Source organism: Nycticebus coucang, chromosome 13, assembly GCF_027406575.1.
Source record: "Nycticebus coucang isolate mNycCou1 chromosome 13, mNycCou1.pri, whole genome shotgun sequence".
Taxonomy (NCBI): Eukaryota; Metazoa; Chordata; class Mammalia; order Primates; family Lorisidae; genus Nycticebus; species Nycticebus coucang.
The window spans coordinates 668,633-695,086 of NC_069792.1; the positions used below are offsets into that span (position 1 = coordinate 668,633).

Here is a 26,454-nt window from a genome sequence, read left to right on the forward strand (position 1 = left end):
ATATAACATTTCCCTGATTTCCTTTTTAATCTTCACCCATGTGTTCTCTTAAGTCTTTGAGCATATTTAAGAAAGTTGTTTTAAATCTTTGTTTAGCAGGTTTGATGTTTGGACTTTTTCAGGGACAATTTCTGTCAATCTGTTTTGTTCCTTTAATTAAACCAGGCTTTCTTGTTTCACCATGTTGTTTTGTTCATGTGTTTACTTGTTTTCAATTGCATATGGGACTATTATGGAATTATGAAAGTCAGATTCTTTTTCACTAGGGTTTGCTGTTGTTGATTTTTTTTTTTTTTTTTTGAGACAGAGTCTCACTATGTTGCCCTCGGTAGAGTTCTGTGGCATCACAGCTCACAGCAACTTCAAACTCTTGGGCGTAAACGTTCTCTTGCCTCAGCCTCCCAAGTACCTGGGACTACAGGCAACCTGCCATGTTGCCTGGCTAATTTTTCCAATTTTAGTAGAGAGGGGTCTCACTCTTGCTCAGGCTGGTCTTGAACTCCTGAGCTCAAGTGATCCACCCACCTTGGCCTTCCAGAGTGCTGGGTTTACATGTGTGAGCCACTGTGCCAGGCTATTTTTAAATTTTTAACCTAGTAATATATATCCTTGAGATGTCTTGATATGTACATGTACTAGCAGATAATGAGTTTATTCTTTTTATCGTTGCATACTATCCATTTTAAGGATGTACCATAATTTGCTTAGGCACCGAGCCATAAACATGTAAGTTGTTTCCAAACTTTTTGTAGTACAAATAATGCTTTCAAGAGTAATTTTGTACATATATCCTTATATACATAAATACATGTGTACCATATCTTGGCAGTGATGAATGTGTTAAGGATTATGTAGATATACATAATATCTATCAATCCTTACATAATTGGGCAATACATAGACATTGCCCAATTCCTCTCTTTAGGGATTGCTCCAATTCACACTGTCATCAACATCATCTGAAACTATTTCCTCAACCCCTCCCCACATGGCGTGTTGTCAAACTTGTACATCTTGATTGAAGTATTTCAGCATTTGTATATTCTATCTTCAAACCAGCTCTCCATATCCTCTGTCCACTTTTCCATCAAAATGATGTATTTACTGACCAATTTGAAAAGACTCTTTTTTTTAGAGATAGAGTCTTACTCTATCACCCTCGGTAGAGAGCTGTGGCATCACAGCTCACAGCAACCTCCAACTCCTGGGCTTAGGTGATTCTCTTGCCTCAGCCTCCCGAGTACCTGGGACTACAAGCTCCTGCCAGAATGCCCCGCTATTTTTTTGTTGCAGTTTGGCCAGAGCCGGGTTCGAACCCGCCTCCCTCAGTATATGGGGCCAACGCCCTACCTGCTGAGCCACAGGCACTGCCCCAAGGGAAATTAACTTTTATAACATATGTTGCAAATATTTTCCAGTTCATTTCTCTTTGTTTATGATGGTATCCAAAATACAGTATCAATTTTTTCATATGTAGAAAGACTTCTTTTTCCTTCTAATTAAAAAAAATTTATTTTGGGGCGGCGCCTGTGGCTCAGCGGGTAGGGCACCGGCCCCATATGCCAAGGGTGGTGGGTTCAAACCCAGCCCCGGCCAAACTACAACAACAAAAAAAATAGCCGGGCATTGTGGCTGGCGCCTGTAGTCCCAGCTACTTGGGAGGCTCAGTCAAGAGAATCGCCTAAGCCCAAGGATTTGGAGGTTGCTATGAGCTATGTGACGCCACGGCACTCTACCAAGGGCGATCAGGTGAGACTCTGTCTACAAAAAAAAAAAAAAATTTATTTTTGTATTGGCTCAGTGGTGCCTGTAGCTCAGTGGTTAGGGCACTGCCCACATGCACCAGGGCTGGCGGGTTCGAACCCAGCCCGGGCCTGCCAAACAACAATGACAACTACAACAAAAAAATAGCTGGGCACTGTGGTGGGCACCTGTAGCCCCAGCTACTTGGGAGGCTCAGGCAAGAGAATCGCTTAAGCCCAAGAGTTTGAGGTTGCTGTGAGCAGTGACAACACGGCTCTCTACCAAGGGTAACATAGTGAGACTCTGTCTCAAAAAAAAAAAAATTATTTTTGTAAACTAATAAAAAACAAGGGCGGCGCCTGTGGCTCAGTGAGTAGGGCGCCAGCCCCATATGCCAAGGGTGGCAGGTTCAAACCCAGCCCCAGCCAAACTGCAACAACAACAAAAAATAGCCGGGCATTGTGGTGGGCGTCTGTAGTCCCAGCTGCTCAGGAGGCTGAGACAAGAGAATCGCGTAAGCCCAAGAGTTAGAGGTTGCTGTGAGCCGTGTGATGCCACGGCACTCTACCTGAGGGCGGTACAGTGAGACTCTGTCTCTACAAAAAAAAAAAAGAAAAAACAGAAAAGGCTCGGTGCCTGTGGCTCAAGCGGCTAAGGTGCCAGCCACATACACCTGAGCTGGCAGGTTCGAATCCAGCCCGGGCCCGCCAAACGACGACAGCTGCAACCAAAAAATAGCCGGGTGTTGTGGCGGGCACCTGTAGTCCCAGCTACTTGGGAGGCAGAGGCAGGAGAATCGCTTGAGCCCAGGAGTTTGAGGTTGCTGTGAGCTATGATGCCACATCACTCTACCTAGGGTGACAGCTTGAGGCTCTGTCTCAAAAATAAAACAAACAAACAAACAAAAAAAAAAAACAGAAAAAAACCCATATATATACAGATGGTTTTTAAAAAAATCTATATCTGGGCGGCGCCTGTGGCTCAGTCGGTAGGGCGCTGGCCCCATATGCTGAGGGTGACGGGTTCAAACCCGGCCCCAGCCAAACTGCAACCAAAAAATAGCCGGGCGTTGTGGCAGGCGCCTGTAGTCCCAGCTACTCGGGAGGCTGAGGCAAGAGAATCGCTTAAGCTCAGGAGTTGGAGATTGCTGTGAGCTGTGTGAGGCCACGGCACTCTACCGAGGGCCATAAAGTGAGACTCTGTCTCTACAAAAAAAAAAAAAAGAAAAAAAAATCTATATCTATTTAAATCTAAATAACTGTTAACTACATGAGCAACTTCATTTACCGCACCTGGCAACTTTAATTTCACCAATTGTGTGGTTTTGTCTAGGTCAGAGCCAAATCTAGGATCCCACAGTATATTAATCTGTCATGTCTGTCTCATGCCTCCTCAGTTTTTTTCAGCTTGTGACAGTTTTGAGTCTATTTTTGACTTTCATGAACTTGTACTTTTGTTTATTTTTGGGTTTTAGTGTTTTTTTTGAGACAGAGTCTCACTATGTCACTCTCTGTAGAGCACTGTAACATCACAGCTCACAGCAACCTCAAACTCTTGGGCTCAAGTGATCCTCTTGCCTCAGCCTCCCAAGTAGCTGGGACTACAGGTTCCCGCCACAACACCCAGATTTTTTTTTTTTTTTAAGAGACATGGTCTCGGGCGGCGCCTGTGGCTCAGTCGGTGAGGCGCCGGCCCCATATACCGAGGGTGGCGGGTTCAAACCCGGCCCCGGCCTAACTGCAACCAAAAAAATAGCCAGGCGTTGTGGCGGGCGCCTGTAGTCCCAGCTGCTCGGGAGGCTGAGGCAAGAGAATCGCTTAAGCCCAGGAGTTGGAGGTTGCTGTGACCTGTGTGAGGCCACGGCACTCTACCGAGGGCCATAAAGTGAGACCCTGTCTCTACAAAAAAAAAAAAAAAAAAAAAGAGACATGGTCTCACTCTGGCTCAGGCTGGTCTCAAACTTGTGATCTCAAGCAATCCACCTGCCTCGGACTCCCAGAGTGCTAGGATTACAGGTAAAGCCACCACACCCAGCCCATGAACTTGTACTTTTCAACAGTGCTAGTCCCTCCATTTGAGTTTATCCAATGTTTTCTCATGATTAGATTGACATGCATTTTTGACAGGAATAACACAGACATGCTTTTATGATCTTCCCAGTACATCATATTGGGAGTTCTGGTGTTGGCATGTCTCATTGAGAATAACATTAACCCTGGTCACTTAATGGCTTGCCAAAATTCTCCCCCATAATGTTACCCTGTTTCCCCGAAAATAAGACATCCTCAAAAAATAAGACCTACTTACAGGAAAGATAAGACGTCCCCTGAAAATAAGACCTAGCGCATCTTTGGGAGCACACCTTAAAATAAGACATTGTCTTATTTTCGGGGAAACAGGGTACTGTTTTTCTCTTTGAAATTCATATCTTGGAAGGAGATACTTTGCTTCTTATTGTACTTTGCCCACTCATTTTAGAATCTGTTGATGGGCTCAGTGCTCATAGCTCTGTGGTTAGGATGCCAGCCACACACACCAAAGCTGGTGAGTTCGAACCCAGCCCAGGCCAGCTAAACAGAAATGACAACTGCAACAATAAAAAAATATATAGCTGGGCATTGTGGCTGGCACCTGCAGTTCTAGCTACTTGGGAGGCTGAGGCAAGAGAATTGCTTAAGTCCAAGAGTTGGAAGTTGCTGTGAGCTGTGACGCCATAGTACTCTACTGAGGGTAACATAGTGAGACTCTGTCTCAAAAAAAAAAAATAGATTCTATTGATGGTTCTTGCCCTTAGCAATGATTACTGTGGAGTTTACGCAGTGATGATTGTTCTGTTTCTCTAATTCATTTTACTTAATTCAGATTCTTTTTTTTTTGGAGACAATCTCACTTTGTTGCCATCAGTGGAGAGTCCTGGCCTCATAGCTCACAGCAACCTCCAACTCCTGGGCTTAAGCGATTCTCTTATCTCAGCCTCCTGTGTAGCTGGGACTGCAGGTACCCACCACAATGCCCGACTATTTTTTTTAGAGATGGGGGTCTTGCTCTTGCTCAGGCTGGTCTTGAACCTGTGAGCTCAGGCAATCCACCTACCTCGGCCTCCCATAGTGCTAGGATTACAGGCGTGAGCCACTGTGCCTTCCCTTAATTGAGAGTCTTTTGTAAGGAAGATCTGTTCTTTCTCATCCATTTATCTATTCAATTATTAATTTGCATCTGTATAGATTTATATATACTTATTTTATTCTGTGTTTTATAGAACAAATTATTATATATTTTGTTGCTTAAATTGTTGCAGTGTTGGCCACTGGGAGCTCCTTCGGGCTGGCACCTGTATCCTTTCAACAGATCACTATAATATTTTGAGCTCTTCCTTACTTTTAGGTACCCCGTGATACTCATTTCATCTTTTATTTTCCTTATCCCACTCCTCAAATCAGCCATTTCACCATGTATCTCTGTGTTACCCTATTTTTAAATTGGGAAGCCATTAGACTGAGACAGCTTTACCACCTGTTTTTTTGTGTAAGCAAAACAAAGTCCAGTGTAAACAGTAAAATGAAATTTATGTCTAGCCAAATAGAAACTGCCAACTAACTTCTAAGGACTTTTCCCTTTACTTATTCAAATATATTTTCTTTGTCTTGCTTCCATGAACAGCTTGTAAAAGTTGGCTTGTGGTCTGGTGCTGGTCACTTTATGAATCACTGTCTGCTCAAATAAAGTCTTTAAAATTTGAATATGGCTAAATTTATCTTTCCACATTCTGGTGTCAGAGGCCTGGAGGGCAGGCCCTGCAGCAGAGAGCCACCTTCGGAAGTGCCCCAGAAGCCCCTGTCACCTGCTTTCCTCTCTGCACCAGAGGTCAGCGAGTAACCCTCTTAAATATGTGCTGCACAACTTGTGCTGACATCTCAGGTTTATTGGAGCATTTTGGACCCATGCTGGGGCCAGAGGTCCGATTGGATTTGACCTGGGTCCAGGAGGAGGTCTCAGTAAGTACGGTTTCAAGAATATAGAGAGTAATGGTTTCATCTGAATCTGAGGAGTCTGGAATTCCTCCATCTAAGAACCTGTGAATTTCTAGAGAAATCTGCCAAAAAAATAATCTAGAATTACAGTGGCCACAGACAAAGCTGTGCATCCACAGGGTGCAATAGAAAAAAAGAAGGATCCCAAATACCTTGGAAACAACTTGATGTATTTTGATTGGCATCGAGAGATTACTAAAATACTAAACAGGCCAGGCATAGTGGCTCACACCTGCAATCCCAGTACTTTGGGAGGCCAAGGTTGAGGATCACTTGAGGCCAGGAGTTCCAGACCAGCCTAGGTAACAAAGTGAAACCCTATTTCTACAACACATTTAAAAAATTATCCAGGCATAGGGTTGGGTGTAGTGGCTCATGCCTGTAATCCCAGAACTTGGGGGATCAAGGCAGGTGGATTGTCTGAGCTCACAGGTTGAGACGAGCCTGAGCCAGAGGGAGACCTCGTCTCTAAAAATAGCCCGGTGTTGTGGTGGGTACCTGTAGTCCCAGCTACTTGGGAGGCTGAGGCAAGAGAATCACTTAAGCTCAAGAGTTGGAGGTTGCTGTGAGCTATGACACCACAGTACTCTACCCAGGGGGACAAAGTGAGACTCTCTCAAAACAAAAATTATCCAGGCATGTTGGCACAGGCCTGCAGACCCAGCTACTCAGGAGGCTGAGATAGGATTAAGCCTAGGACTTAAGAGGATGCAATGAGCTATGATCACACCACTGCACTCCAGCCTAGGCAACTGTTTCTAAAACAAATTTAAAAACAAAGAATTAAAAGACTAAATAAATCAAAAATTGCCTCTGTAAAAGACTCCTCAGGAAAAAAAAAAGAGAAACCTTAAAAGTTATTTTTCACAGGGTGGCACCTATGGCTCAGTGGGTAGGATGCCAGCCCCATATGCTGAGGGTGGTGGATTCAAACCCGGCCCTGGCCAAACTGCAACAAAATATAGCTGGGTGTTGTGGTGGGCGCCTGTAATCCCAGCTACTTGGGAGGCTGAGGCAAGAGAATCGCCTAAGCCCAGGAATTGGAGGTTGCTGTGAGCTGTAATGCCACAGCACTCTACTGAGGGCAACAAAGTGAGACTCTGTCTCAAAAAAAAAAAAGTTATTTTTTACAAATAGTATAAATGAAAAAAATTCTAGCCCATGTGGGCAAGTTATCTTGTTCCACTGGCCAGAAACACAATTTGGATCCAGATTTTTTTTTTTTTTGAGACAGAGTCTCACTTTGTTGCCCTTGGTAGAGTGCTATGGTGTCATAGCTCACAGCAACCTCAAACTCCTGGGCTCAAACTATTCTCTAGTCTCAGCCTCCCAAGTAGGTGGGACTACAGGCACCTGTCACAACACTGGGCTATTTTTAGAGACAAGGTCTTGCTCTTGCTCTTGCTCAGGCAATCCAGCCACCTCAGCCTCCCACAGTGCTGGGATTACAGGTGTGAGAGCCACTGCACCTGGCCTCCAGATAATTCTTCTATAAACTGGTGAGTTTTATATTATGATGTCTGGCTCATGGATACAATTTAGAACAAATACTTTAAGAACTTCTGTCTGTATGTCTATATAATATTTGTGTACCTCTGATGGTGTTGCCAAAATTAATTTATAAAAGAGCCTCTCACTGAGGAATGGAAGAAAGCCAGGCTGTGCCTGCTGTGCAGTCCTTGCCTGGAGCTGTGGCTCGAGGTGCCCAGTGAGGTACCAAGGGGTGGAGGAAGCAGAGCTGTGGAGTTCTGACATACTAGGCAAGTTTTTTTTTTTTTTTTTTTTTTGTAGAGACAGGGTCTCACTTTATGGCCCTCGGTAGAGTGCCGTGGCCTCACACAGCTCACAGCAACCTCCAACTCCTAGGCTTAAGCGATTCTCTTGCCTCAGCCTCCCGAGTAGCTGGGACTACAGGCGCCCGCCACAATTTTTTAGTTGCTGTTTGGCCGGGGCCAGGTTTGAACCCGTCACCCTCGGTATATGGGGCAGGCGCCTTACCAACTGAGCCACAGGCGCCGCCCCACTAGGCAAGTTTTTGAGAGCAGGAGTGACTGACCCCTCTGAAGAAGTCCGGGACAGGAGGAATCCCTTTTCAGTTCACGGGGAAAGCTGCGCATCGAGAGGAAAGCCTGGAAGAGTGTGTGCGCCTGAACGGTTTGCAGCAGCCAATTGTGAAGCTGGTCACAGCAGATGTGCCACTGGTTTGGCAGTGGCAGAGACGGCCATATAGGAGTCTTGGCAGCCAGGGGGTGGCCATTGTGGGAAGGTCCTGAGAAGGTCAGGATGGTGGGCCTCCTACAGGGACGCAGCCTTCTTAGTTCCACCTGCTGGGATCGGACCTCCAATCGTGACAGGCGCAGGGGCTCTCGCACTCACGGGAGCTGTTGTCAGGGGGCACGGTGAGGCACGCTGCTGCTGAAGGATTCTGGAGAGCTTGGAGATTCCCAATCCAGTGGGGTATGAACGCTGAGAAATAATCCGGCAGTCACCATGGACAATTAAATTGGGAAACAAGTCTGCGCCTGGGACCTGGAGAGGTTACTAATGGTGTTGCGCAACCCTAAGGCTACAGCGCCACCTGGTGTCCCAGAAACATATTGCAACCTAAATATAGTCATACTGAAGACAGACCTTTCCGCCACATGTATACGCATATATATGCTTTTATTTACATTTTTGTTGTTGAGACAGATTCCCACCCTATGCCCCTGAGCAGAGTGCAATGGCGTCATAGCTCACAGCAACCTCAGACTCGGGTTGTGGGCATCCCGCTGCCTCAGCCTCTGCGATTACAGGAGCTCACCGTGGCACCCAGCAAGGTTTTTCAATTTTTTTCATGAGTTGGGGTCTCACTGTCGCTCAGGGGAGTCTCAAACTCCTGAGCTCAAGCAATTCTCCCTCCTCAGCAGCCCACAGTGCTGGATGACAGGCGTGAGCCACTGTGCCTGGCCAAATATGTGCTTTTATATAGATACAATTATTTTTTATTTATTCTTTTCCTTTTCTTTTTTTCTTATTGTTGTACTTTTTTTCTTTTTTGTTTCTTCATTTATTAGTCGCTGAGGTTATTTTTGGTTATTAGAGTTTTTTGTTGATTTGTATTGATGTGTTTTGGTTCTTGCTAATTTGTTTGGTTGGCTCTTTTCTTAACTTTCACTTTTATTTTCATCAAGAGCAAGGGCCTCTGTATTTTTCGGTAACAGCACTGTGTAGCCTCACCTATTCTCTTTCCCTATTACATTCCTCTACATTCTCTCTTTGGATAGAAACGTTTCTACTTTTCTCATCTCTCCCACATAAATCGCTTCTGAAAAAGCTAAGATCCCCTCCCTTTTTTTTTTCTCCTTTCTTTATCCTGTTTCCCTCTCTCCTTTATGTGATATAACGGTATTTTTAATTTCCTTAATCTATTCTTTTTTTTTGTAGAGACAGAGTCTCACTTTATGGCCCTCGGTAGAGTGTCGTGGCCTCACACAGCTCACAGCAACCTCCAACTCCTGGGCTTAAGCGATTCTCTTGCCTCAGCCTCCCGAGTAGCTGGGACTACAGACGCCCGCCACAACGCCCGGCTACCTTAATCTATTCTTATTTTGTTATTTCTTTTTTCTTTCCTTTTTTTTTTTTTTTGCTGAGAGCTAGGGTAACACAGCTACAGTCTAGCTCAAGGGGGCTAAGCAACTTTTCTACCTTTGGTCTGAGGAAGAAAGTTTTCGCAAGATCACACTGCAGAACTTTTCTATTTCATTTTGATCCCTACTTTTTACTTCTTGTTTTTTGTTTTTGCTCTATTTCTTCTGTTTCTTTTCTTTTTTCTTTTTTTGAGACACAGTCACAAGCTGCCACCCTTGGTAGAGTGCTGTGGTGTCATAGCTCACAGTAACCTGCAACTTTTGGGCTTAAGCAATCCTCTTCCCTCGGTTTTTCTTTTTTTTTTTTAGAGACAAGAGTCTCACTTTATTGCTCTCAGTTGAGTGCTGTTGCATCACAGCTCACAACAATCTCCAGCTCTTGGGCTTAGGCAATTCTCTTGCCTCAGCCTCCCAAGTAGCTGGGACTACAGGCACCCACCACAATACCTGGCTATTTTTTTGTTGCAGTTTGTCCGGGGCCAGGTTTGAACCCACCACCCTTGGTATACGGGGCCAGCGCCCTACTCAGTGAGCCACAGGCGCTACCCTTCCCTCAGTTTTTCTATTTTTAGTAGAAACGGAGTCTCAATTTTTGCTCAGGTGGGTCTCAAACTTGTGAGCTCAGGCACTCCAGATGCCTCAGCCTCCCAGAGTGCTAGGATTACAGGTGTAAGACATGGCGCCTGGCCTTCTCTTCCTGTTTTTGGCAGAGGAAGAGTCTGGCTCCACTCAGGCTGGTAAAGAACACCTGATTTCAAAGAACTCACCCAGCCCAGCCCCTCAAAATCCTTGAGTTACAGGTGTGGCCTTAGCGCTGCGCTGATGAATACCATTTCTTTTTTTTTTTTTTTGTAGAGACAGAATCTCACTTTATGGCCCTCTGTAGAGTGCCATGGCCTCATGCAGCTCACAGCAACCTCCAACTTCTGGGCTTAAGCGATTCTCTTGCCTCAGCCTCCCGAGCAGCTGGGACTAGGATCAATACCATTTCTTCCATCACTCTCATCCTCTCTTCCGGACCTCCTTCTTGCCTGTTCTTCAAGTTTATTTTCTGTTACTCCCCCTTCTCATTTTTTTTCCTTTTTCTTTTCTTTTACTCTTTCCCTCCCTGCTCACTCTTTACCTTTCTTCTCCTTTTGGCCTCATACCAAGAGGCCTCTTCATCACCTAAACTCTGAGACAAGGTAATTTGAAGCAAAGGAGGAACTAAGAAGGAAAAAGGAGCACAAGGAGGTGAACAAGAAGAAAGAACACATGAGGAGGAACCAACTGAAAAATTCAGGCACCATGAAAAACCAAAACAGAGCAGCTCCTCCAAGAGACCACCAGGTAGATTTTACAGAAGACTCCTCCTATAAAGAATTAATAAAAAAAAAAAAAGAATTAATAGATTTGGCTTGGTGCCCGTAGCACAGTGGTTATGGCGCCAGCCACAGATACACGGAGGCTGGCAGGTTTGAACCCGGCCCAGGCCAGTTTTTTTTTTTGTTGAAAACTGCAACAAAAAGAAATAGCTGGGCCTTGTGGCGGGCACCTGTAGTCCCAGCTACTTGGGAGGCTGAGGCAAGACAATCACTTAAGCCCAAGAGTTTGAGGTTGTCTACCAAGGGTGACATAGTGAGACTGTCTAAAAAAAAAAAAAAGAATTAATAGATTTGACAGAAAGGGAATTTAAAATATGGATGACTAAGATAATAAAGGGAATGGATGAGGAAATGGAACATAGAATCAAAAGTTGGCCGCGAGGTATGTAGAATATAGAAAGGGTATGGCAGAGCTTAAGGAAATGAAGGAGACAATCAGGGAATGTAAAGAGGCAATAGAGTGTATCAAAAATAGATCAGGCTCTGGAGAAGAAAGAGCATCAGAGCTAGAGGATATAGTGTTCAAGTTAAATGAGGCAGTTACAGAAGCAGAAAAGAAGAGGGAGAAAGCAGAGCAGGCTCTTAGAGAACTACGAGACTCCATGAAGTAATCAAACATACAAATAATAGAAATCCCTGAAAGGGAAAAAGATAGTCCCAAAGTATGGAAGCCCTACTGGAGAATATCATAAATAAAAACTTCCCAAGTTTTACTAAAGATCTCAACAAATTCCTTTCAGATGGATTATCGGACCCTGGGTCTTCTCAACTCAACAGAGCCTCTCCGAGACACATTGTAATGAACCTGTCCAAAGTCAAGATGAAGGAGAAAATTTTGCAAGCAGCCAGGAGTAAGTGCCAACTGACCTACAGGGGCAGAGCTATTAGGATGACAGCAAACTTTTCTTTTCTTTTTTTTTTTGCAGTTTTGGCCAGGGCTGGGTTTGAACCCACCACCTCCGGCATATGGGGCCAGTGCCTACCCCTTTGAGCCACAGGTGCCACCCAACAGCAAACTTTTCAACTGAAACTTTCCAGGTCAGATGTGCATGGTCATCCACCTTCAACATCCTTAAACAAAATAATTTTCAGCCCAGAATCCTGTATCCTGCTAAACTAAGCTTCAAAATTGATGGAGAAATGAAATCTTTTGCAGATACAGAAGCACTGAGGAAATTTGCCACAACAAGACCAGCTCTATAGTAAATACTTAGACCTATTCTCAAGACTGAACACCACAATGGACCACACCAAACAGCTAGAAGCCAAGGACCAAAACTTAATTTCCACAATGGTGCAAAGAATAAAATTACAAAACAGACTTTCTCATAACAAGATGAATAAAATTCTACCACACTTATCGATACTCTCAATAAACGTCAATGGACTGAATTCCCCACTGAAGAGGCAAATGCTGGCTGACTGGAAACAAAAACATTAGCCATCCACATGCTGTCTCCAGGAGGCACACCTAGCCCTGAAGGACAAGTCAAAACTCAGGCTTCTGGGTTGGAAAACAGTACTTCAAGCAAATGGAAATGATAAGAAAGGAGGGGTTGCAATCTTATTCTCAGATACAAGCAGATTCAAAACTAGTTAGAAAAGACAAAGATGGGCTTGGCACCCATAGCACAGTGGTTATGGTGCCAGCCACATACATGGAGGGTGGCAGGTTTAAACCCAGCCGGGCCAGCTAAACAACAATGACTTACTGCAACAGAAAAATAGCTGGGCATTGTGGCGGGCACATGTAGTCCTAGATATTTGGGAGGCTGAGACAAGAGAATTGCTTAATAACAAGAGTTGAAGGTTGCTTTGAGCTGTGACACCACAGCACTCTACTGAGGGCAACATAGTGAGACTCTGTCTCAAGAAAAGAAAAAGAAAGACAAAGATGAACACTTCATACTGCTCAAAGGAACAATACAACAAGAAGATAATCTCAATTTTAAATCTTTATGCACTCAACTTAAATGCTCCCAGATTTATAAAACAGACCTTGAGGTGTCTGAGCAATATGATATCCCATAACACCACAATAGCCCAGGACTTTAACACCCCTCTCACAGAACTAGATAGATCTTCTAAACAGAAACTGAACAAGAATAGAAAGGACTTAAATGTGACCCTAGAACAAATGAGATTAATAGACATATACAGAACACACCATCCCAAAGCAAAAGAATATACTTTTTTCTCATAAGCCCAGGGTACATATTCCAAAATCAACCACATCCTAGGATATAAATCAAAGCTCAGAAAAATTAAAGAAATAGAAACTATACCTTGTCTCTTCTCAGACCGCAAGGCTAGAAAAGTAGAACTCAGCTCCAACAAAAATGTTCATCCCCACAGAAAGGCATGGAAATTAAACAACCTTATGCTGAATGATACCCTTTCTCCCTGAAAATAAGACATCCTCCGAAAATAAGACCTACTTACAGGAAAGATAAGACGTCCCCTGAAAATAAGACCTAGCGCATCTTTGAGAGCACACCTTAAAATAAGACACTGTCTTATTTTTGGGGAAACAGGGTACTTGGGTTCAGGAATAGATAAAAGAGTAAATGGTTAAGTTCCCCAAACATAACAAAAATGAAAAAACAAGTTACCAAAACCTGTGGGAGACAGCAAAAGCAGTCCCGAGAGGAAAATTTATTGCACTAGATGCCTACATTTGAAAAAAAGAAAGCACATCAACATACTCACAGACCAACTTATGGAATTGGACAAAGAAGAACAATCTAATGGTAAACCCAGCAGAAAAGAAATAGCCAAAATTAAATCAGAGATCAATGAAATAGAAAACAAAAAAAAATTCAGAAAATTAATGAAACAAAAAGTTGCTTTTAAAAAAAATAGATAAACCTTCAGCCAGATTAACTAGAAACAGAAAAGTAAAATCTCAATCAGAAATGATAAACAGGAAATAACAACAGATGTCACAGAGATACAAGAGATTATCTCTGAACACCACAAGAAACTCTATGCCCAGATATTTGACATTGTGGAGGAAATGGATCAATACTTAGAATCACACTCTTTCCTCAGAATTAACCAAGAAATAGATCTCCTGAAAAGACCAATTTCAAGCATTGAGATAAAAAAAATCTCTCAACAAAAAGATGCCCTGGTCCAGATGGCTTCACACCAGAATTCTATCAAACCTTCAAAGAAGATCTTATACCCATACTATAGAAATTATCCCCCAAAATTAAGAAGGAAGCTTCCCAACACATTCTATGAAGCAAACATCACCCTGATACCAAAACCTTGATAAGACCTGACTAAAAAGAATTTCAGACCAATCTCACTAACGAATACAGATGCAAAAATTCTCAACAAAATCCTATTCACTAGATTACAGGTGCTCATTATTTTTAATGAGCATACATTATACATGATCGTCATACATCATGATCAAGTAGGTTTTATTTATTTATTTATTTTTGTGGTTTTCGGCCAGGGCTGGGCTTGAACCTGCCACCTCCGGCATATGGGACTGGCGCCCTACCCCTTTGTCCACAGGCGCCACCCAATCAAGTAGGTTTTATTAGGGCAGACTGATGGTAAATATATGCCAAGAGTGGTTCACTAGCAGGTGTAGATTCTTTTGTGAGTAATGTATGATAATTGTTACTCAAATGTTTCTAGGGTTGGTGAATGTACAAAAGTAGGATGAGTATATTAGTTTTCTATGGCTGCATAACCACTTATCCCAAAATGCAGTGGCTTCAAACAACAAACATTTGCACCTCATTTTCTGTGTGTCAGCTCTCTTGAGACTCCTTTATCAGGGTTCCTCTGCCTCACAGGGTCTAAAAAGTGGCAATCAAGCTGAAGGCCAGGACTGTGGTATCGTCAGAAGGCTTAACTGAGGGAGGATCAAGCTCACCCACGGCTGTTGGCAGGAATCAGTTCCTGGCGGACTGTTGAACTGAGGGCCCCAATTTCTTGTAGATTGTTTGCGAGAGGCTGCCCTCACTTCACTACCACAAGCACTTCTCTGCAGGGCAGCTCTGAACATGGCAGCTGGCTCCTCTTAGAGGGAGGAAGAGGGTGCTGAAGACAGAATCCCATCTTTTAAAAAGATAATGTCAGAACTGATTATGACAGTATTTCTGTATCTTTTCTATTCATTAGACGTCAATGTAAGGCAATTACACAAAACAAGGGCATGAATGCCAGGAGGGAATGTTTAGAGGCCATTCTAGAGGCTGCCCACCACAGAGAGTGAAGCAAATATTAACAGAATGCTATATGGCATCACTTCATATTTGGGGGCATACGTAGGACCAGCTAAGAAGCAAAAGCAGCTGACACTCCAAGTTCTGCAATTAAGAAATGGGTCTTTTCCCAAGGCTTCAGACTTTCTTTTTTTTTTTGGTTTTTTGGCCGGGGCTGGGTTTGAACCCGCCACCTCCGGCATATGGGACCGGCGCCCTACTCGTTGAGCCACAGGCGCCGCCCAGGCTTCAGACTTTCTAATAGATGGGGTAAGTGTGTAAGATGCAAAGAACTAAAAATCCTCCCCAGCAGTGATTACTCCTCTGTATAACAATTACCCTTGAAATTCCTTCAGACCGTAGGGTATCACTATATACAGCAACGCCACCATCCACAAGTATGATGACAAACCTTACAATGAAAACCAGGAATGAAAAGAGCATTAGCTTTAGAGTCAGGGCTGCACTATAATTAATCCTGGCTCTCTTGTAACTATCTGTTCTTAGAAAAGTCATTTCAGGTCAGGCACCGTGAGAGGCTTAGCACTTTGAGAGGCTGAGGATGGTGGAATGCTTGAGCTCACAGGTTCAAGACCAGCCTGAGCAAAAGCAAGACCCTATCTCTACTAAAAATAGAAAAACTGAGGCAAGAAGATCGCTTGAGCCAAAATTGGAGGCTGCTGTGAGCTATGAAGCCAAGGTACTCTATCCAGGGCAATAGCTTGAGGCTCTGTATCAAAGAAAAAAAAAAAAAGAAAAAGAAAAGAAAAGAAAAAGAAAGACAGAAAGAAAAGTCATTTCACTTCTTTGAAGTTTGGTTTCATTGTTCACAACGTGGGGAGAATCTGTCATATACTACCGACTTAAGCTTCTACATTTGTGAGCAGTTATACAGCAGCAACATTTCCAATTTTGCTAGAGTGAAAACTAAGGATGTAAAATCTTTGCGTTTTGAATGACACAATGCCTCCTACTTAGGGAATTTATTTTATACTTTTTTTTTTTTTTTTGTAGAGACGGAGTCTCACTTTACCGCCCTCGGTAGAGTGCCATGACGTCACAGGACTCACGGCAACCTCCAGCTCTTGGACTTCCGCTATTCTTCTGCCTCAGCCTCCCGAGCAGCTGGGACTACAGGCGCCCGCCACAACGCCCGGCTATTTTTTGGTTGCAGTTCAGCCGGGGCTGGGTTTGAACCCGCCACCCTCGGTACATGGGGCCGGCGTCCCACTCACTGAGCCACAGGCGCCACCCTATTTTCTATTTCTTGAATGATCTTCTTGGGCTTCGCCATATATGTGAATCACGTCTCACTATTATGCATATATCAAAGAAAATCAATGAAGAAATAAATTAGTTTAATTCTTAGTTTTTTTCAAATCTGTTGTCCGACTCTTTTTTTTTTTTTGTAGAGACAGAGTCTCACTGTACCGCCCTCGGGTAGAGTGCCGTGGCGTCACACGGCTCACAGCAACCTCTAACTCTTGGGCTTACGCGATTCTCTTGCCTCAGCCTCCCGAGCAGCTGGGACTACAGGCACCCGCCACAACGCCCGGCTATTTTTTGGTTGCAGTTTGGCGGGGGCTGGGTTTGAACCCACCACCCTCGGCATATGGGGTCGGCGCCCTACTCACTGAGCCACAGGCGCCGCCCTGTCCTACTCTCTTTTAAATTTCAATGCCCATGTTTTGTGTTCGTTTTCGTAACATTTTATGTAACTCAATTTTACCCAAACATTACCACTTCCGCATCTAATCAACATACATCATTAATAACAGCTTCTTTTTAGGGGCAGTAAGAGACTGAAACCCGGCGCGCGCTCTCTTTTCTCCACCGACTCCGCGTTCAGAGCACCGGCGGCCGCTGTTCGCTTCACACGCCTTTTCACAATCGCTTTGTCTTTTTGTTCTTTGTCACGGAGCCTGCCTCAAGCTCGTCGCCCAACCCTGTCACGAACTCACTCTTCAGAGTCTTAGTTTCAGAGCAGAGTCGCAGCAGTTAAAAAGCAGCCAACAACTCAGTGTCCTGGAAACCCGAGCGCGCACCGGCACTGCTGGGATCGCCGGGAGTCACGCCGCCGGGGGCGGAGCCTGTGCTGACGCCAGCCGGGCGCCGCGCTTCCGGAAGTGACGCGTGACGTCCCGTGCGTGCGGGCGGCTGCGTCGGCCTGCAGGATAAGATGGCGGTCTCCACAGGTCGGTTCCCGGGAGGGGCTGCAGCCTTTTCCGCTCCGACCCGCCTCTGTCCCTAAGACTGCTGCTGCCGGTCGGGCGCTCCCCGTGTGAGAGAAGTCCCAGTGCGCTGCCTCGAATGCTGTGCTCTCTGTTTAGCGAAGCCGGGGGCCAGGGAGCGTCGGGGCGGGACGGGCGCCGGCGCCGAGGGCCCCGGGCGGCCGTCGCGGGTGGCGGATTGAGCTCGCGCGTCGCCGCGCGCTCGCGTGCTGGGGGCGGGGTGGCTCCGGCGCGGGTCGGATTTACGAGCTGAAGGCAGTAAGCAAAAGAGGAGAGGAGGCAGAGGTGGGCGGGAGTCAGGTTTGGGCCTCGGAGGGGCCGTCAGGCCGTTGGGCGTGGAGTGGGGGGTCCTGGTCTTCGGGACTCGCCTAGACCCGGCTAGGGAGGCGGAGGGGACTAATAACGCTCTTTAGAATAGGGGAGAGGTGATTGTTCTTACCTGACTGAATACGTGACATCTTTTCGTTTGTGAGAAACCGCACTGCAAACAAAATAAAACCACAGGGCAAGATGAAAGCTAAATGAACAAGTGGTTTCTTAGACAAACTGCTAACATCTCCTCTCCGCTGCTGAATACAGTGTTTGGTTTCCTTAGAGTATAGACTTTGAAATTAAGTGTTAACGCCGAGGTTTTATAAACAGGACCATTTCCACATGTAAGTTTAAAATGTTAAGTTTTACTATTTAAAAATGTTGATACACATTTGTGTTTTTTTTTTTTTTTTTTTTGGGAGACAGAGTCTCACTTTATCGTCCTCGGTTGAGTGCTGTAGTGTCACTGCTCACAGCAACCTCCAACTCTTGGGCTTAGGCGATTCTCTTGCCTCAGACTCCCGAGTAGCTGGGACTGCAGGCACCTGCCACAACGCCTGGCCATTTTTTTTTTTTTCTTTGCAGTTTGACCGGGGCGGGTTCGAACCCGCCAACCTCGGTATATGGGGCCGGCGCCCTACCCACTGAGCTACAGGCGCTGCCCCACATTTGTGTTTTTACAAGTTGAATATAAACTATAACATTTGCTGGTTTATTAGCATATTGTACATTGGAAGCATATTGTCCTTTCTAGTTTATATTACAACATCATTGTAGTTCACTCTGTTTTTAGACTTAGAAATTTGAAACCTTGGTGCAATTAGGAAGAGAGTGTATTTTAGGTAGTTAATTGAGTTTTCTTTTTTCTTTTCACGACAGCCTCAAGCTTTCGCCCTGGGTAGAGAGCGTAGCATCACAGCTCACAGCAACCTCCAACTCCTGGCTTAAGTGATTCTCTTGCCTCAGCCTCCCAAGTAGCTGGAACTACAGGCGCCCGCCATAACGCTGGGCTATTTTTTGGTTGTAGTTGTCATTGTTTGGCAGGCCCTGGCTGGATTGGAACCCGCCAGCTCTGGTGTATGTGGCTGGCGCCTTAGCCACTTGAGCTTCAGGTGCCGAGCCTAATGGAGTTTACTTAAACCAGTGAAATTTGATGTGAAATTATTGCTAAAACCTTGGGCTGGTCGGTTTTAAGCCACTATTCTGTTTTTCCATTTTGTGTGCTTTAGATAATTGACAGTATTATCAAATTGGGAAGGAGATGACTCCAGAAGAAACTTTGCATTATGTTTTTTCTGTTTTTTTTTTTTTTTTTTTTTTTTTTTTGTTAAAGTTGCCATTGTTGGTTAGCTGGCCTGGGCTGGGCTCAAACCCGCCACCTTTGGTGTATAGTGGCTGGCCCTGCAACCACTGTGCTATGGGCGCTGAGCCTCTGTTGTTTTTTTTTTTTTTTTTTTTTTTTTTTGAGACAGAATCTCCTCTGGCGGCTCTGGGTAGGGTGCCGTGGCATTATAACTCCCAGCAACCTCTTGGGCTCAAGTGATGATCTTGCCTCCGCCTGCCAAGTAGCTGAGACTACAGGTCCAGCCACAACACCCGACTGTTGCTCAAGCTGGTCTTGAACTCCAGAGCTTAGTCAATCCACCTGCCTTAGCCTCCCAAAGTGCTGGAATTACAGGCGTGAACCACCATGCCCAACCCTTGCATTATGTTTTGAAACTAATTATTTGTTGTTTTTTGCAGTTTTTGGCCAGGGCTGGATTTGAACCCACCACCTCCAGCATATGGGGCCGGCGCCCTACTCCTTTGAGCCTCAGGCGCCGCCCGAAACTAATTATCTTTTAATTGTACTGTCTTATTAGCTATACTTTTGTATTGTTTGCTTTTTGGTAGCATGGGAGGGAAATAGTACCTGTGCATTTGTGAAAAATAAATGTGTTAGAGCTGGAAATTTAAAATTAGATGAACCAGATGGATGTGATATACACGATTTTTATTTAAGGCAAAAATATCTTGATAAAAATGGAGTACAACCTCTGTAAGTTGACCACCCAAGGGTCTGTAACAAACTGGTCAACATTAGGAGGTGATCATATAAGGAATGAGGCTTACTGTACTGATAATGTGGTGCATGTCCAGTTTATGAAGTTAGGCCAACTTAAGGTGATGGTCAGTGTAGGGTGATGGTTATCTTTGGAGGTTCTACTGAAGCATTTTATTTTCTTTTGAGACAGAGAGTTAAACTTTGTCATCCTTGGTAAAGTGCTGTGGTGTCACAGGTCATAGCAATCTCAGACTCTTGGGACTCAACAGTTCTCTTGCTTCAGCCTCCCAAGTAGCTGGGACTACAGGTGCCCGCTGCAGTGCCCGGCTGTTTTTAGAGATGGGGTCTTGCTCAGGCTAGTCTCGAATCTGTGAGCTCAGGGCAATCCACCCACCTTGGCCTCCCTGAGTGCTAGGATTATAGGCGTGAGCTGCCATGCCTGGCTACTGAAGCTTTTTAATAGGTCAAAAGAAAAACTGACAAATGTGTTTTGATCTATATTAAAGCATTATAGTTTAATGTGAAGTATCTAAATCATATACTTTTGCCTTCCTCTTACTAGAAGAAAATTTGGGGAAAAATTCTAAAAGATTGAAACTTCTTTTTTTTTTTAGACAGTCTCACTATGTTATTCTTGGTAAAGGCTGTGGGATCACAGCTCACAGCAACCTCAAGCTCTTGGGCTCAAGCGATTCTCTTGCCTCAGCCTCCCAAGTAGCTGGGACTACAGGTGCCCACCACAATGCCCAGTTATGTTTTTGTTGCAGTTGTCATTGTTGTAGCTGGCCCGGGCCAGGATCAAACCCGCCAGCCTCGATGTATGTGGCTGGCACCCTACCCACTTTTATTAGATCCCAGAATTTTTTTTGGGGGGGGGGGCGGGGGGGGACAGAGTCTCACTATGTTGCCCTTGGTTGAGTGCTGTGCTGTCACTGCTCACAGCAACCTCAACCTCTTGGGCTTAAGCCTCAGCCTCCCAAGTAGCTGGGACTACAGGTGCCTGCCACAATCCCAGCTATTTTTTTTTTTGTTGTTGTCATTGTTTGGCAGGCCCAGGCTGCGTTCCAACCCACCATCTCCGGTGTACGTGGCTGGCACCCTAGCGGCTGAGCTACAGGCACTGAGTCTAGATCTCAGAATATTAATAATAATTAGGATAGAAAAGTATGTACAATAGTTTAAAAACAAACTTACTAGATTTATAGAAAAGTTGTGACGATTATAGAGTTCTTATATACCTCACATTCAATTTCCCGTTAATTTCTTACATTAGTATAGTACATTTGTCACAATTAGGGAGCCAATATTGATGCCTTTTTTATTTTTAATGTATTTTTTGAGGCAGGGTCTTGCTCTGTTGCCAGGACTGGAGTATAGTGCTCAGGATGATCTCTAGCTCCTAACCTCAAGCAATTCTCCTGCCTTGGCCCCCAAAAGACTAAGATTACAGGTGTGACACATTTATTAATTAAGGTTCATACTATATTCAGATTTTTCTAGTTGTTACCTAATGCCCTTTTTCTGACCCAGAACCCTGTCTAGGATATCACCATTACTTTGTATAATAACATGAAATTTTTTTTTTTTTGTAGAGACAGAGTCTCACTCTGTCGCCCTCGGTAGAGTGCCATGGCATCACACAGCTCACAGCAACCTTCAACTCCTGGGCCTAAGCGATTCTCTTGCCTCAGCCTCCCCAGCAGCTGGGACCACAGGTGCCCACCACAATGCCCGGCTATTTTTTTGTTGCAGTTCAGTGGGGCTAGGCTTGAACCCGCCACCCCCGGTATATGGGGCCCGCGCCCCACTGACTGAGCCACAGGCACTGCCCACACGAAATGTTTTTTTAGGGCGGCGCCTGTGGCTCAAAGGGGTAGAGCACCGGTCCCATATGCCGAAGGTGGCGGGTTCAAACCCAGCCCCGGCCAAAAAAAAAAAAGAAATGTTTTTTTAAATTTAGCACTTAAGGCTCTGTGCCTGTAGCACAGTGGTTATGGTGCCAGCCACCTACACCGATGCTGGTGGATTGATTTGAGGCCAGGCCCGGCCAGCTAAACAACAATGACAACTGTAACAAGAAAATAGCTGGACATTGTGGCAGTCACCTGTAGTCCTAGCTACTTGGGAGGCTGAGGCAAGAGAATCACTTAAGCCCAAGAGTTTGAGGTTGTTCTGAGCGGTGACACCTCGGCACTCTACCAATGGGGACATAGACTGTGTCTTAAAAATAAGTAAATAAAATGTATCGCTTAAGATACACTCATGTTATAATGGGGCTCTAGTGTCTTTGAATGTAGATGCTTATAAAATGTCTTTAAATAGTGAGAGGTTCTGAAAGAATGTATTTTTTTTTTCAAGTGGTCTGTGTAATTTATGTGGGCAGAAAACAACCAAAGTAAAACCTACTAATTGGCATCTTCAGAAGGAGGCAGCTTTATGTATACTGGGAGAGGAACTAGATTAGCAGTGTTCTGATTTCTCTACTACCCCTGACAGATTACTGTGCCAACCTGGGCATGTCACTTAATCATTAAACTTTGATTTCCCCAATGTGTTTTTGAAAAGATTGGACAATATGAATTTTTTCTTAAGAGACAAGAGTTTCACTTTTCCCCCCAACCTGGAGTGCAGTGGTGTGATCATAGTTCACTGTGGTGTCCCAAGCAATTCTGGCTCAGTCTCTTGAATAGCTGGAACTGTTACAGGTACATACCACTGCATCTGGCTAAATTTTTTTTTCTAGTATAGGTGAGGTTTCCTTACGTTGCCCAGGCTGGTTTCAAACTGCTGGTCTCAAGAGATCCTCCTGTCTCTGCCTCCCAAAGTGCTGGGATTACAGGTATAAGCCACTGCACCAGCCTGTTTTCTCCTCCTTCAGATACAGATACTTGGCTATAGACAAAACTTGGGAGTAGTAATAGGAGAGAATTTCATGTATAAATAATAACATAACCTGAACTATAATATGGTAGTCTAGTGTATTTCTCTGTCTTAAGACTTCTATAACTGGCCTGGTAGATTTTTCTAGGTCAGTTAGGAACTTAGATGCTCTTGATATACAAAATGCTTTTGATAATGTGATTAAATAATACAATCTTACTGTACAGCAGGTCTTGCTTTGAGTGGTATTTTGGGAAGGTAAAAATGGCCATGCAGACTGAAACCATTCAAGTGATCTCAGTAAATGAGAACATTTTGATTATTCTCAGAACTTTGAACATGTCAAAACATTGAGAACTCTTCCTGGGCTTGGTGCCATAGCTCAGCGGTTAGGGCGCCAGCCACGTACACCAAGGCTGGCAGGTTCGAAGCCACGTACACCAAGGCTGGCAGGTTGGGCCTGCCAAACAACAGTGACAACTTAACAACAAAAAAATAGCTGGTTGTTGTGGCAGGCGCCTGTAGTCCCAACTACTTGGAAGACTGAGGCAAAAGAATAGCTTAAGCTCAGGAGGTTGAGGTTGCTGTGAGCTGTGATTTCATTGCACTCTACTGAGGGCGACATAGTGAGACTGTCTCAAAAAAAACCTCTTCCTGTAGGTTACAAATGTGTAGGACAATAAAAAATACAATGATTTGTATTAAGTTATTTGCATAGAAGGAATGTACTTCATATACATTACAAAATACGGGAAAATTAATATTTAGTATATTGTATGTGGTATGATTATTGATGCTGAGCATTTTTTCACATACTTGGTCACTGCATGTCTTTAGAAATGGCTCTTTATGTCTTTTGTCCATTTTAAATCAGTTTTCTTGCTATTGAGCTGAGTTCCGTATGTATTTTGGTTATTAATCCCTTATCAGGTGTATAGCTTGCACATGTTTTTTCCATTCTGGCAGTTATCTCTTCACTCTGTTGATTCCTTTGCTGTGCAGAAGCATTTTAGTTTGGTGGAATCCCATTTGTCTATTTTTACTTTTATTGACTGCTTTTGAGGTCGTATCCAAAAAATCATTGCCTAGACCTCTGTCCTCTCCCCATTCTGATAGTTTCAAAGTTTTAGGTCTTAGATTTAAGTTTTTAATCCAATTTGAATTGGTGTTGTATATGGTGAGAGGTAAGGATCTCGTTTTATTCTTCTGTTTGTGAATATCTAGTTTTCCCAGCACCATTTCCCCATTGTGTGTTCTTAGCACATTTGTTGAAAATCGGTTGGCTATAAATGTGTGAATTTATTTCTGAGCTCTATCTGGTTTCATTTGTGTGTGTTTTTTGTGCCAGTATGATGATGGTGTGGTTACTATTGCTTTGTAGTATGTGAAGTCAGGTAGTGCGATACCTCCAGCTTTGTTTCTTTTGCTTGAGATTGCTTTGCTTCTTTGGGGTCTTTTGTGATTCCATAGGACTTCAAGGATTGTTTTTTCTATTTCTGGGGAGAGTGTCATTATTATTTTGATAGAGATTGCATTGAATATGTAGATTGCTTTGGGAACTATGGACATTTTAAACAGTATTAAGTCTTCCAATCTATGAACAAAGAATATCTTTTCTTTGTGTGTTCTTCAGTTTTTTAAAATCATTGTTTCATAGTTTTCAGTGTAGAGATCTTTTATATCCTTGGTTGGATTTATTCCTGAATTTTTTTTTTTGAGACAGAACCTCAAGCTGTCGCCCTGGGTAGAGTGCTGTGGCATCACAGCTCACAGCAACCTCCAACTCCTGGGCTCAAGCGATTCTCTTGCCTCAGCTTCCCAAGTAGCTGGGATCACAGGCGCCTGCCACAACGCCCGGCTACTTTTTTGGTTGTAGTTGTCATTATTTTGGCAGGCCCAGGCTGGATTTGAACCCGCCAACTCTGGTGTATGTGGCTGGCGCCTTAGTGGCTTGAGCTACAGGCACTGAGTCCAGTGTAAGCATTTAACATGCAACCACTCTCTAAAACATTTTCATCTTGCAAAATTGAAACTGCCTATTCGACAGCTTGTTTTTAAAATTTTAGCCTTAATGGGTCCCTGTAGTTAGGTCTTTTATTTTAATTGCAACAGTATCTTGTCATTGATTATGCATGTTATGCATAGGCTTTTTTTTTGAGACAGTCTCAAGCTGTTTCCCTGGGTAGAGTGACATGGCATCAAGCTCATAGCGATCTTCAACGTGGGCTCAAGCAATCCTCTGGCCTTAATTTTTCTATTTCTTTCTTTCTTTTTTTTTTTTTTTTTTGCAGTTTTTGGCCGGGACTGGGCTTGAACCTGCCACCTCATATGATGCGCATATGGGGCCAGCACCCTACTCCTTTGAGCCACAGTGCTTCCCCAGTTTTTCTATTTTTGGTAGAGACAGGGGACTCGCTTTTTTGCTTGGACTGGTCTTGAACTCATGAGCGCAAGCAATTCACCTGCCTCGGCTTCCCAGAGTGCTAGAATTACAGGCGTGAGCCACTGAGCCCGGCTGCATAGGCTGTTTCTAAATATTCTCTATTACATTGCGTAGGCAGCATTTTTTTTTTTTTTGAGACAGAGTCTCACTGTGTCGCCCTCGGTAGAGTGCTGTGACATCACAGCTCACAGCAACCTCAAACTCTTGGGCTTAAGCGATTCTCTTGCCTCAGCTTCCTAAAGTAGCTGGGACTATAGGCACCTGCCACAATGCCTGGCTATTTTCTTGTTGTAGTTGTCATTGTTTAGCTAGCCTGGGCTGGGTTTGAACTCGCCAGCCTTGGTGCATGTGGCTGGCACCGGAACCATCGTGCTGCAGGCACCGAGCTTTAGGCAGCATTTTTGTTCATATTTTTCTGTGAACACTCACTCAAGGTTCTCTAGGCCTATACCTGTTTCCTTCCAGCCAAGTTCTTTTGTCCGCTGCCCAAGAGAACGCCAATGCTCAAAGACAGCAAGGTTTACAGCAGAGAGTGTGTTCTGCATAGTGCTAAGTGGGGAGACAGGTGAAATCTCTCAAATCTGCCTCCATGAGAATTGGGGGACAGGGTTTTTAAAGACAGTTTGGTGAGCAAAGGGTTAGGCAGTCAGGGTTTGCTAATGGGCTGGTTTCAGGATGGAACCATCAGTGCTTTGGTATGGGCATCTGTCTGCGTGGGTCAGTTACTGGAAGGCAGGACCTTGGCTGGGGGACCAAGACCAGCTGAGCCAGTTTCTCGGCCTGGATGAGTCAGTTAATCCACTGGAATGCAGGGCCTGGAAGATATCTCAAAGACTACCCCTAGGTTCTGAACAGGTGATGTTATTCATGGAGAAATGTTAAGAATCTTTACAGCTACCACCTGTGCCCTTTGGAGGAGCAATTATAGAGAAGCAAACAAGGGGACCTGGCTTATTATTGTCCTTATTTTAGTTAAGCCTGTTCCTTCACAGAGTTTTGAGGGCCCTTACTCTAGTTCTTTCCTTGCATCCAGTTTGTAAGGGCTGTTTCATACAATCATTACCATTTTGCTCACCAAAGTAGTTGAAGCAGTTTAACTTCTGTAGCGAATGAACTTCCATTCTCTACAACTTTGCCCAAACCAAGAATTTGTCAAGACTTAATACTTGTCAGTTGGGTGGCTAGAATAAATCCTTATGATTTTAGTTTATGTTTCCCTGATTATTAATGAGGTTAAGCATATTTTCATGTTTGTTGGTTATTCTTGTTTTCTATAGACCCCATTCACTATACACATAGTGGTCATTTTTCTCTAGATTTGTCTTTTGCTTGTTAATTTCTAAAAGGAATTCTTCCTGTAATTTGGATACTAAAATTTAGTCTTTTTATGTTTATATCTTCTTTCAGTTGGTAGCTCATTTTTTCATTAGTTTTGTGAAACTGCAGGTTTTTTTTTTTTTTTTTTTTTGTAGAGACAGAGTCTCACTTTATGGCCCTGCGTAGAGTGCCGTGGCCTCATACAGCTCACAGCAACCTCCAGCTCCTGGGCTT

The 26,454-nt window shown here is 44.1% G+C and overlaps 1 protein-coding gene across 6 annotated transcripts in view; it reads left to right on the plus strand.

Moving 5' to 3' along the window:
* Nucleotides 1–17,049: 17,049 nt before the first annotated feature.
* Nucleotides 17,050–26,454, plus strand: part of UBE2V2 (ubiquitin conjugating enzyme E2 V2) — a 32,953-nt gene continuing 23,548 nt past the window's right edge. Inside the window, exon 1 of one of the 6 annotated variants that reach the window (XM_053558571.1) lies at nt 17,050–17,188. In XM_053558571.1, coding sequence (XP_053414546.1) covers nt 17,173–17,188 — 16 coding nt within the window. In that variant the 5' untranslated portion in view covers nt 17,050–17,172. The other 5 variants (XM_053558574.1, XM_053558573.1, XM_053558575.1 and 2 more) reach the window with 5 other exon arrangements.